Source organism: Rousettus aegyptiacus, unplaced genomic scaffold, assembly GCF_014176215.1.
Source record: "Rousettus aegyptiacus isolate mRouAeg1 unplaced genomic scaffold, mRouAeg1.p scaffold_m13_p_3, whole genome shotgun sequence".
Lineage (NCBI taxonomy): Eukaryota > Metazoa > Chordata > Mammalia > Chiroptera > Pteropodidae > Rousettus > Rousettus aegyptiacus.
The window spans coordinates 96,918,398-96,931,984 of record NW_023416306.1 but is presented as its reverse complement, the minus strand read 5'-3'; the positions used below and the strand labels follow the sequence as shown (position 1 = coordinate 96,931,984).

At 34.7% G+C, this 13,587-nt stretch overlaps 1 protein-coding gene and 1 pseudogene across 2 annotated transcripts in view; both read right to left on the bottom strand.

Moving 5' to 3' along the window:
* The window catches only part of BAZ1A (bromodomain adjacent to zinc finger domain 1A), an 81,693-nt gene that overhangs the window by 44,698 nt on the left and 23,408 nt on the right, over positions 1 to 13,587 (bottom strand). For both annotated transcript variants that reach the window (XM_016152071.2, XM_016152072.2), the window contains exon 4: positions 2,181 to 2,324. In XM_016152071.2, the coding sequence (XP_016007557.2) occupies positions 2,181 to 2,324 (144 nt within the window). The remainder of the gene's footprint in view (positions 1 to 2,180; positions 2,325 to 13,587) is intronic.
* Positions 12,551 to 12,669, bottom strand: LOC118601324 (annotated as a pseudogene).

The following is a 13,587-nucleotide window of genomic DNA, read 5'->3' as shown; positions in this document are numbered from 1 at the left end:
TAAGTAAATTCATAGAGACGGAAAGCAGATTAAAGGTTACTAGGGGGTAGGGGGAGGAGGGAATGAAGAATTATTACTTAATGGGTACAGAGTTTCTATTTGGGGTGATAAAAGTTTTGAAAATAATGGTGATATTTGTACAACGCTGTGATTATAATTAATGCCACTAAATTGTACACTTAAAATGGTTCAAATGGCAAATATTTTGTATGTTTTAATACACACACACACACTCCCACAGAATGTTGATCATTTTGAGCACCTAGGCTTAATTCTAAATACACTGTCTTTGTATGTCTTGCAGATATTATGAACTCTGATGCTGAGTAAAATTTCTAACTCCAAACTTCTATTTCTCCTCAATGATATAAGAATATGACCATAAGATACCATCCATGGGTACTGTTATACAGTTTAACTCATGGGAAATGCCCAATAAAGAATTGTTCCATTCCCTTTCCCTTTAATCCACCTACTAAAACATGAGGAAATCCAGATTATGTTTTGTTGTTTTGTTGGCAGGGAGCAAACCTAAAAGTAAATATATTACTCACTTAAATTAGAGAATTAATAGAAACAACAGAGTAAAGGTCCAAAGACGACTATGTTTCACCCTTCCTGGTCTCAGGATACAGTAATCTAAAAACAACTAGGCGTTTTATGGTGTTGATGTATAGTGAAGGATCAGAGTCTTGGAGAATCACACACAGGTTAAAAATATCTATAAATAAAGCAACTGACTAGCTTACTCACTTTTCCTTTATCAAGAATCTATTCCAAGTACTTATATTCAAGAGTTAAGGCATAGTCTATGTAGCCTGGAAATTATGACTGATTACTTTTATATACAAAAATCTGTATTTAACACTTCAAGACTCATCTAATATATAACTAACTTCATTTAAGGGTTATGATCTTTGATATAGTCTAAAAAAACACATGAACTACTGTCAGAGCTGCTAAAGGACATACATTTACAATACCCACTAATTCTGCATCCCACACTCTGGGTTCAATGAGACACACACAAGTTACCTATTAATTTCTTTTTGTGATTAATAATAGCAACTCAAGGTAAAATGAGATGTATTAAAAGACTTATTATATAGGGCCATGTCATGCTTCATTCTTTCACCCCAAATCATTTTTTTTTTTTTGTCGGGGAATGTACTAGCTAGATAACCTCTTGCAAAGTCAATTAACCTTTCTAAGGCTCAGAGTCTTGTTAAATAAAAATAACAATACTCTTATAGAGCTGACAAATATGTATATCTGGCACTTAGCACAGTGCCTGGACATAGTAAATGCTCAAATTCTAGTTACAACTGTTCAAGTCAGACAAAAAGAGAACTTAAATTACAAGGTTCTGGGGGATAGAACTTGATAGTTACCTGTATTTCAGGTGCAAAGGAGTTAAAAGTAGTTAAGAGTGGCATCAGGTTTCTTATTTGAATATTATAGTACTGTTCAATGAAAATAGGAAAGACAGACACAAGACAGGCTGGAGAAAGTATTGTTAAGTCTGAGATGCCTAAAAGGCACAGAGGGAACAGAATGGAGCAGTAAAGATTTAGGTAGTTGTGGTGAACAGAGGAGGGAGCTGAGTTAAATAAAACATATAAATGGACTTTTAATCAGTTGAGGACTCAGTTGAGATTTTAAATTTAACTGCAGACAGTGCCAATCTACATGATTGTGTGATTTTTCTCCAAGAGCAATCAGCTGACTCAACTGACTCAATTTCAGAAGATTAGAGTTTCTTTACCATATGCACCATAAAGTGAATAAGTATAGCAATTAAAGTACAGAATGAATTTCCCCAAGTAAACAAAAGTGGAATGCATAAGTGTAATTGAATGAGGTGAGCTTCAATTGCTCTTTAAGCTGCTGACTAGAGTTAACTAACTAGCAAAGTTTCAATTTTGCAAACTCTAACGTGTTGCTGAACCACATTTTCAGATCAGTGGTCCTCAAAGGGGACCACTCATCTCCAGCTGTGTGGTCAGGTTCCTAACAGGCCAGTACAGGTCCGCGGCCTGGGGTTTGGGGAACCCTGGTTTAGATGAATAGTATACCACAGTAAGACTAGAAAGGATTGAAGGGGGGATTCAAGAGAAATTATTTCAATAGGATAGCATTAGTCAATCTGTTATACATTTTTAAAATTAATAAAAACTTACCCATTTTGAAAAGAACTGTTCTGTGTTTCTGAATCATCACTATCACTGATGATAATAGTTTCTCCATCTACACTACTGACATGTCCATTAGCAAAACCATTTTGATGTGATGGAGGGAGGACTTCCAAAATCCTACACTGTAATCTGAAAGAAAATAATACATTTAAAATTGTAAATCATCTGATATTTTATAATAAAATATTTCAGAACGATCTACTTTGAACAACTTTAAAGCTATTTTGTTTTCTAGAAACTATGGATGACTGATGCAACAGATTTAATGAAAAAAATCTGTAATATCCAATTTAAGCAAAGGTTAGCTACAATGTAAATTAGCACAAAACTATTTAAAGGTCGATTTCTCAAGGTTCTTGGTAATTATATTCTTAACTAAAGTTACTACTTAGAAAATCAAATTCTGGCATAATATCTCATTATACAGATTGGGCCTTATAATTTTCCAAGTCTCCAATATTTTAAATTCTGAAATTCTCCTGATCATAACCATTTTTATTCTCACTGTAAATTTTGTTGTGATTTCTGATCTCTGAAACGCTTCCTACTCACTAACTCTATTAGCCCTATTTTGGCTTTCCTTTATCTTTGCCCCCCTCTCTGGATTTTATGGGTTACAATTTCAGACTCATTCATCACAATTGAAATATTTCTCAGTCCCATTTTACTGTGCCAATTTTCAACTGAAATAATTAAAATGTGGTATATCCATACAATGGAATATTATTCAGCAAGAAAACAGAAATGAAATACTGATACATGCCACAGTATGGATAAACCTTGAAAACATTATGCTAAGTTAAGGAAACCAGATGTAAAAGGCCACTGCAGTATGAGATTCCATTTATATGAAAAATCAGAATAGGCAAATCCATATAGAGAGAAAGTAGATGTGTGGTTGTCAGGAAGTTGGGAAAATAAAGGGAGAAGGTGGGACAGGGAAGCAACGAGTGGTGTCTGCTAATGTGCAAGGGCTTTCTTTTTGGTGTGTAGAAATGTTCTAAAATTAGTTTGTAGTGATGGTTGTGCAACTCTATGAATATACTAAAACCACTGAACTGTAGACTTTAAGTGGATGAATTTTATGATATGTCAACAATATCTCAAGTGGTTGAAGACAGTACAAGAAAAAGCACAGTAGAAGGGGGAGGCAGGAGGAGAGAGAGCACGCACAGGCAAGTGCAAGCATGGACATTGCTAGAGTTATATCTATGGCACCTCTACAACTCATAGACAATCCAGGGGGAGGTTTTATTAGCTCAGAATACACACACACACACACACACACACACACACACACACACACACACACCCCGCCCCCCCCCCAGCGGGTAAATCCTTATTCTCTAGAGAAAAAGTGGTTCAAGATTAGACAATTAGCTCACTGCACCATTCATTTGATCATTCCATGCCATAAACGAGTTTTGATATATTGTGGGCATTCATAAGACTGCCTGTCTATTCACCAGCCCCATTCTCCTAGGAACTTCATTCTTCTCACACCCCGCCTTCCTCCATATAGCTACTGGTAGAGCTGTCATAATCCCACAAGACCCTGGCCATTAGTTAGTTGATATTGGGTGGAATCCTTTTTTTGCTGAGCCAATACATTTTCCCCATGATTCTAAAATCTGGTATCTAGAAAGTAAAAATCAGTTCTTCTTCTATCATGTACTCTGTAAGGCATAAAATTCTGGCAGTGCTGGCACTCATGTTTCCTGCCACATGGAGCAGGCCAGTCAGCATGCAGTGAAAGAAGATAAAGCCTACAAAGAGAGAAGAGTGGAAAGATAATGGGTATTAGAAGCACTTAACTGCACCTTGCCCATCTCAGGTTTAGCTGTTAAATCTTTCCTTTTAGTCAATAAACTGCTAATCTGGCCTTTTGCAAATCTTTTTTTCAAAATGAATTTTTGTCCCAGGCAAAATAAACGATCATACAATTCCAGAAAGACAAACAGTATAGTTAGAGCTAGTTTATTTTAGGAAGCTGGTGGATTTTTATAAGAAAATAGTACTTATTTTCATTAGTGTACACTTTAACATATGCTTATATTCTCCTTTGTGAGAACATCTTTAGTATCCCCTACAATATCTAATATTGCTGTCAGGTGTAGAGAAAATCAGGACCATGAATTTCCTGCTAGGAACTTAGCACTATACCCAAATAGAAGAAAGCAACTGGTTCTACAGCACCCCGGCGTTTAAGAGTCAATGAAATGTAGATTATGTGGGTTAATTTGAAGCACTCAACCCAGCTTATCTTCCTCCTTCACTTATTTCCTCTCACTCTGAGACTTACACAGGTTACATTAAAAGTATCATACGTGGTTCTTTTACAATGTTTTTAAAAAACAATTGAGAAAAAAGGAGACTCAAATTACTAAAATGTGAAATGAAAGTAGGGGCATTACTAGTGATTTAATAGAAATAAAAAAGATTATAAGAAAATATTATGGACAACTGCATGCTGAAAAATTGGATAACCTAGAGGAAATCGACAAATTCTTAGAAACACACAAACTACCAAAACTGACTCAAGAAGAAATAGAAAATCTGGAGAGATCTATAACTAGCAAGGAGACTGAATAAGTAATCAACAGCCTTCCAACAGCAAAAAGCCTAGGACTAGATAGCTGGTGAATTCTACCAAATATTTAAAAAACCTTCTCAAAAACTTCCAAAAAACTGAAGAGGAGAAAACACTTCTTAACTCATTCTATGAAATCAAAATTTACTCTGATACACAAATCAGACAAAGACATGGCAGAACATGTAAAGAACTCCTATGACTCAGTAAAAAACAAATAATCCAATTCAAAAAACAGGCAAAAAACCTGAATAGATATTTCTCCCCAAAAGATAAAAATAGCAATAAGAATATGTAAAGAAAGATTGTTCAGCATCATTAGTCATAAGGGGATGCAAAATCAAAACTGCCACTTCATACCCATTAACATGGTTACTATTAAAAAAAACCAAAAAATGGAAAATGTCGAGTGTTGGCAAGAATGTAGAGAAATCACAACCCTGATGTTAAAATGGTACAGCTGCTGTGGAAAACAATATGGCGGTTCCTAAGAAGATTAAACACAGAATTATCATATGACCTGGCAATTCCACTTCTAAGTACGTACCCAAAAGAACTAAAACAGGAACTCAACAGATGCCTGTACACCAATGTTCATAATAGCATTATTTACAATAGCCAAAAGGTGAAAATGACTTAAGTGTTTATCAACAGGTGAATGGATGAACAAAATGTGGTACATACACATATCATGGAGTAGTATTCAGCTGTAAAGGGATGAAATTCTGATACATGCTGCGACATAGGTGAAACATTAGACTTGGTGAAATAAGCCAAACACAGAAGACCAAATATTGTATGAATCCACTTATATAAAGTATCTTGAATAGGTAAATTTACAAACAGAAAGCAGAACAATGGTTACCAGGTACTGGAGTGTGGGAGAAATGGGAAATTATTGCTTAATAGCTATAGAGTTTGATGGTTGCATAACACCGTGAAATATACTTAACGCCACTGAATTGTACACTTAAAAAAGATTATAATGGTAAATCTTATGTTTATTTTACAATTTTTTTAAAAAGAATTTTTTGTGTTCTAAAGTAAAGCATAAGAAGGTTCAGTTACCAAACCTATATTGGTAGCAAACGGAAATGGTGTCAAAAGAACTGAAGGCTGACTTTTACCACTAGTTGATAAAACTAAACCGGTGTTTCTAAAGAGGAACAACTACAGGAAACCATATCAAAACTTCTTAGGTAATTATGTTGTTAATAAAAAAATTTCTGTAATTTGGTGACATGAACTGCACAAAAATATGCAAGGAATCATATGGACCCACTTTCGAAGGGCCTGGGGATCACATCCAGGGATCATATTGCTCAGAGTTGCAGGAGGTGATGAAGAAAGCTTTTCAGTGAAACTTTGACAAGGTTCTTCATGTTAGAAAAAGACATGTTTTAACTGGAAGAGCCCAGGTGAGTGCCCCTAAGCGGTGATGGGGGAGGGGGTCATGAGGGAAAAACAAGAAAACGGGTCTACTCTGGGCATAAGTGTGGTTGGCACAGAGCCTAAAATGGTTTGACAGTTCTTTGAAGGGAGTACTCTATGACCTGAGTGGGGCCCACAGAGCTAGAATAATTTAAGAACTAACTTATTTAAAACCAACAGAAAATTAACAGACAGAAATGAAATTCCTTTACAGAACCAATAAGGGAGAAGGAAACCAGCACGGCATAGGGACATTGCCTAGAATGTAATAAATATTGTATGTATAAATTATACTAGTTATTATCAATATTACTATTAGTTTTGTACCACACTCAAACCACAGGTAGCATTTCTTGCTAATCTAATCAAGGTTAGGCCTCTCAGTGATGCTTAGCTAAACTTCAGTTAACTTTTCAGGATGTCAACATCTAAAAATTTTCCAAAGAAACTTTTAAATCCACTTGCTACAATTTCTCAGTTCTAGGGAGTCCAAAGAAGACTAGAGTATAAAAAAGATTAAAGAATCATAAAATAAGACCTAGCTAGTGAGTTTAGAGTATAGAAATTTTCTAAATTAAAAGTAATGTTCCATTTTTTGAGGACAGAGTGGAGGCTGATGATCAAGATGGCCCTTACTATTAGAGATCCTGTGTGCCAGATAAGTATAAATCATGCATATTTATCTCCTCATATTAATTCTGAAAACTACACATTTTCCAGAAGATGAAATTCAGGGTCAGAGAAGTTAAATCATGTGCTCATGGTCACACAACCAGTAGTGGTACAGGCAAAACTTTGTTTGACTCTGAAGCTCATACTTTCTAATCCTCGCACTTGATTACTGGAGTGGAGGAGGAACAGCAACACTATCTTGACCCAAAGCTATCTCAGAACTTTAAGCCTAGGCAGTCAAGAAGCTCCCAAAGTACTAACAACTTAAACATATTTCAGAGTGAAATCAAGTCCGTAGAAATGCAGCAAGCACAGCATGAGGACACAGCAGAAGTCAGCCATAAATCTGTAACAGTGACAAGCTAAATAAGGAGATAGCCTTTTATGAGAATATTCTGGAATGGCATATACCTCTCCATCCAAAAAAGTTGTTTTTGTTTTAATAGTCACTCATCTGTCTTAACAGTCATAGTTCATTTTATATCTCAAGGTACAAATTCATTAATGCAAAAGCAAATTATAAAACATTCTAGAATTGAAATACATCCAGAACTTTTACAAGGCATTTGGGGTAGAAGATAAAAACAGTAAAAGGAAAGAAGACTAGAAACCTGGGGAGATCTACCTGACATAGAAGACTGCCCCTCTCCGTATAGGTCTCCCAAAATGGAATATATTAAATCTATGGCATACTTCAACCTGCTCCATTGTGTTGCCTCATTAACCTTTATTTTCTTGCAATACAGGTGCCCAAAACATTTATTTAAAAATGCTGTGCTTGGATAAATTTCTTTTAGGTAGAAATAGAATAAACCTGCTTAATTTGAAGTTAAGAGTTTAAAAAACTCATATTAAGGAGGTTATGTGATACTTCATTTTAAGTGGAGGAAACTAGACTAGTCAAGTCTGCTACTTTAAACAAGACTGTAAATTATGTTGATTACTTGTGAATGGGGAGGAGGTCAGATAAGGTTGCTCTGTTTGTAACTCCTCACTTTTTAGGCAGACTGATCAGAATAGCTCAAGAAATGTTTCATTTTGAACTGTTCTAAGACTTTTTATGAACCAGAAAACCAGGACTTATTATTTCTCCAATTACCATCTGACCTGTTATAAGCCTAAATATCAATAACAAATTCATTAGATTCTCAATAAAGATTGAATCCATTATTAGAAGATATATAGTAAAAATAAAAATCATTAGAAAGAAATTCTAGATGTAAGATATATGGGCTAAATCCTACATATTCTAATAAGTTTCAAAAACCTGGATATTATCAGCATGCTGTTAAAATTCTTTAGTACTCAAAATTATTATCTTAAAGCCACCATGAGTTAGTTTGGCTAAAGTATCAACCAAATTAATTAAAGCTTTATCAAAATATTTTAAAATTCCAACTAGTGTGTTCAAATTAATAGTTATGCAAAGTGTTTGTGGGCTCAGTTTTATGTTGACCTAAAGCAAATCCTATTCTGTTGGGTTAGCCCCTGCATAACAGCTCCACTATTGTAGTCACTAGTCAGTCCTCACAACCAATTAGCCGGAGAATCAATCCCTCTCATTGATGTGCCAACAGCGATAAAGGCTCAACTACAACAGAAGGGCACACACAACCCATTCAAGGGACACACCTGAATCACCTGGCTCAGGTGACCAGGGAGACTATGCCACTGGGCCCCACAGGATATCTACTATATAAGGCCACTCTACCAAGACCCAGAGACATAGCAGCTCTACCTACTCCATAAAAACAAACACAGGGAAGCAGCTAAAATGAGGAGACAAACATTTCCCAAACAATAGAAAAGAACAAAGCTCCAGAAAAAGAACTAAACAAAATGGAGACAAGCATTCTACCAGATGCAGAGTTCAAAACACTGGTTATAAAGATGCTCAAAGATCTCAGTGAGAACTTCAACAAAGAGATGGGAAACATAAAAATGGAGACTGAAACAAAAAGAACCAGTCTGAAATGAAGACTATAATAACTGAAATGAAGAATATGTTAGAGGGAGTCAACAGTTGATTAGGTGAAGTAGAAGATAAAATCAGTGTTTTGGAAGACAAAGTTGCAGAAAACACCCAATGAAAACAGCAAAAAAAAAAAAAAAATCTAAAAAATACCGAGGATGGTTTAAGGGACCTCTGGGGACAACACCAAACGTGCCAACATGTACATCACAGGGGTACCAGAAGGAGAAGGGAGAAAGCTAGGAATTGAAAACCTACCTGAAGAAATAATGATAAAAAACTTCCCTAACCTAGAGAAGGAAATAGACATATAAGCCCAGGACACTCAGAGTCCCAAACAAGATGAACCCAAAGAGGCCCACACCAAGACACATCATAATTAAAATGCCAAAGGTTAAAGACAAAGAGAGAAACTTAAAAGCAGCAAGGGAAAGCAGTTAGTTACCTACAACATAACTACAAGGTAACTACCCATAAGACTGTCGGCTGATTTCTCAACAGAAACTTGGCAGGTAAGAAGGAAATGGCAGGAAATATTCAAAGTGATGAAAAGCAAGGAACTACAAACGAGATTACGCTACCCAGCAAAGCTTTCTTTTAGAATTTAAGGACATAAAGAGCTTCCCAGACAAGAAAAAAATAAGGGACTAGTATTACAAGAAATGTTCAAGGGACTTCCATAAGAAAAAGAAAATATAAAAAACACGAATAACAAACTCATAGATAACAAGAGAATATTTTGAGGGCTACTCGGTGGGAGGGAGTTTGGGAAGACGGTGAAAAGGGGCAAAGGGATTAAGAATTACAAATGGATAGTTACAAAATAGTTATGGAGATATAAAGTGTAGCACAAGGAAAACAGTCAACAATGTTGTAATAAATATATTAGGGGAAGGAAGGGTACTAGAATTAGTGGGGGTGATCACTTTGTGAGTTATACAGATCTCTAAATACTATGCTGTACAACTGAAACTAATATATTATTGTATGACAACTATAATTGAAAGAAACTCATTGAATTGTACAATGTAAATATGAGCAACTAATTATCTATTTCAGTAAAGCTGGGAAAAAACACAACTAATAAAAGGGCAATAAATACATATCTACCAACAATTACTTTAAATGTAAATGAATTAAATGCTCCAATTAGAAGACAGGGTGGCTGAATGGATAAGAAAACAAGACCCTTCCATATGCTGCCTACAAGAGACTCACTTGAGATCAAAAAACACACACAGACTGAAAATAAAGGGATGGAAAAATATATTTCATAAAAAAGGAAGCAAATAAAAAATCTGGGGTAGTAATTCTTACACAAAGGCTATAACAGAGACAAAAAGGGTCCAATAATTTCACTTTTGGGTATTTATCTGAAGTAACCTAAAACACTAAATTGAAAAGACATATGCATCCATATATTTATTGCAGCATTATTTACAATAGCCAAGATACAGAAACAACCAAAGTGTCCATCAATAAATGAATGGATAAAGAAGCGATACATATATACAATGGAAAAGTACTCAGCCATAAAAAAGAATGCAATCTTTCCATCTGCAACAACATGGATGGACCTAGAGGGTATTAGCTAGGTGAAATAAGTCAAAGACATATGATTTCACTTACCTGTGGAATCTAAAAAACAAAATAAATGAACAAACAAGAGAAACTCATAGATAACGGAAAACATCTGATGACTGCCAGATTGGCGGGGGGTTGGAGGGCTGGGTGAAAAAAGGGAAGAACTTAAGAAGTACAAATTGATAGTTACAAAATAGTCATGGGAATATAAAGCACAGCATAAGGAATATAGTCAATAATATTGTAATAACTATGTATGATGTCTGATGGGTATTAGATTTATCAGTGTGATCACTTTATAAGTTATATAAATATATGATCACTGTGTTGTGCACCTGAAACTAATGTAATATTGTAATGTCAACTGTAATTGAAAAAAAAAATTCTTTTAAAAAAGAGACGATAACCTTGTGAGGAGATAAAATCAATGTACGAATATCAGGGACAAAACATTAAGTAAAATAAATTTAGCAGAAAGTGACCTTTTGTTTTCAACATGATAATAATATTTTAGAACATTTAAATAGGCTTCAATGTAAAGGATGAATACAGGAAGAGAAGCAGGCTTCTTGCCTTTCTTCCATCTTGCTGTCATCCTAAACAAAGAAAACAATGGTCACAATCTTGGGATGATGCAGCCAAAAAAAAAAAAAAAAACAGGAAAAAGTCTGAGTTCCTGACAGCTTTGTGGACCTGCATGCCCAGCCCTACACTACAACTTTTGTACTTAATTTTACATGAGAGAGAAATTTCTATTTTGTTTATGTCACTAAATTTTTTTCTATTATATGCACCCAAGTCAAATCCCAGCTATTAAGTAAAAAGCAATAAGCAATCTATTAGGTATACTACTAGGTACTTTTATTAACCACTGATCAATTTATAAATGTTTTGTCTATATTAAACTTATATTGGGAGTACTGTATTCTTCCGATTCAGCTAATAAAAGATGAGTAAGATTTTCAAACTTGAAAGTTACCTTGCCATTGGCAATACAGATTTCAAATCACATTTGTTTCAGGAAGCTGAAAATGTGAAGAAGGAAAATAAGTTTAACAAACTATGATTTTTGGGTGTGGCTACAAAAAAGCAACATGGGAGATCCTCGTAGTGACTGAAATGTTGTGTATTATCACTATATCAACATCAATATCCTGTTTGTGATACTGTACTATAATTTTGCAAGATAGTATCAATAGGGGAAATTCTACAGTATTTTACAACTGCATGTTAACCTAGTTATTTCAAAATAGAAAGTTTAATTAAAAATGCTAATGATAAATATTAGGAAATTATTAACTCCAATTAAAAGCACTCATTTCACATCACAGGTAAAATCAATAAAAGATAAAAGTAATATATACTATACATATTACTAAAAGCTATAGTAAATACTGACACTACAGTATTGGCAAAAGAATAGCCATACAGATAAATGAAAGAGAAGAGAGTCTCGAAATAGACTCAAGATTCTTTTTATACTTATATTCTGGAAGGGACAAAATTATAAGGACAAAAAACAGATTAGTGATTGCCAGAGGACACGAGGTAGGGACAAGGGCTGACTAAAAAGGGCCAAAAAGGAACTTTTAGGGAGTAATAAAAATGTTCTTCTGTCTTCTTGTAGTGGGTTATATGATTGTAGGTGTTAAAATTTAGAACACTTAAAAAGGGTAAATTTTCTCACGAGAAGGTAATGTTCTTTAATAAAGCTTTATTAGTGTAGACTACTCAGGATAAAGGCCTACTGAATGTAAGTTATTTAATTTAAATTATTCTTTAACTTAAAAGAAAACCATTTATTTACTGCTTTTCTAAAAACATTAATACTTATATGAGAATGGCAAATTGAAGTAGGTCCACTTGTTTGATCTCATTGAAGTACAGACTGGTCTTCTAACTTATCAGAAGAATAGCCAGGGAGTTCTGTGTAATACATAAAACTATGTAAAGGGAATCCTATTCTACAGTTTCCCTCTCAACTATAAATATTATAAAATCCATTTTAAAATCCCTATTTTTCATGGAAAGAAGCTCAATATACTGGTGTTTTCTTATTTTTATTTTTTTTTAATTAATTTTTTTTTTTTTTTTTTTTTTTTTTTACGCCTACAGCACCCAGTCTTCCTGGGTGGTCTGCCATCCTAGTACTAACCAGGCCTGACCCTGCTTAGCTTCTGAGATCAGACGAGATCGGTTGTGTTCAGAGTGGCATGGCTGTAGACTGGTGTTCTTTCTTATAACCTAAGTTAGTTAAATCAAATAAAGTCAGATGATTTCTACACATCAAAAATATAGTGCATAATAATAACTAAGAATTTGTAAAGAAATTATTACTTACACAACAAATTAAGATGACAAAGTTATAATTATTACTCCTTGCATTCTCAAATTCTTTTAGCTGGAAGCTCAAACGAAATAACCTAAATATTTTTTATTATCCTGAGGGTCAATAAACATTCTTAACATGATAACAATGAAATCAACATGCTGATTCACTGCCTGAAAGCAGATGAGGAAAGATGCAAGCATATCTTTATAAAGATAACTAGGTAAATAGCCCATTCTAATGGCCAATCAGAGCAAATTATTCATGGAGTGCTAAATTAATTCAGCATTACGGTAACTTTTATTCATTCTATTTGAATGTTAGAGACATATTCACTAGCCAGTAAGACTTATCTATGTTCTTTTGCTTGTCCAGTTTTGTTGAGAAATAATTCACATATATCACTGTATATATAAGTTTAAAGTGTAGAGCATGATGGTTTGATTTACATATGTTGTGAAATGATTACCACAGTAAGTTTAGCTAACATCCATTGTCTCATACAAATAGAATAAAAAGAACAGAGAGAAGAAAAAAAAATTTTTCTTCTTGTGGTGAAAACTCTTAGGATTTACTCTTAACAACTTTTCTATATACTAGGGGTTCCCAATCCCCAGGCTGCTGACCTTACAGGTTTCTGGCCTGTTAGGAACCAGGCCACACCGCAGGAGGTGAGCGGCAGGCAAGGGAGAGAGAAGCTTCGTTTGTATTTGCAGCTGCTCCCCAGCACTAGCACCACCGCCTCAGCTCTACCTCAGATCATCAGGTATTAGATTCTCATAGGAGCACTGGTTCCTGGTGTAAAAAAGGTTGG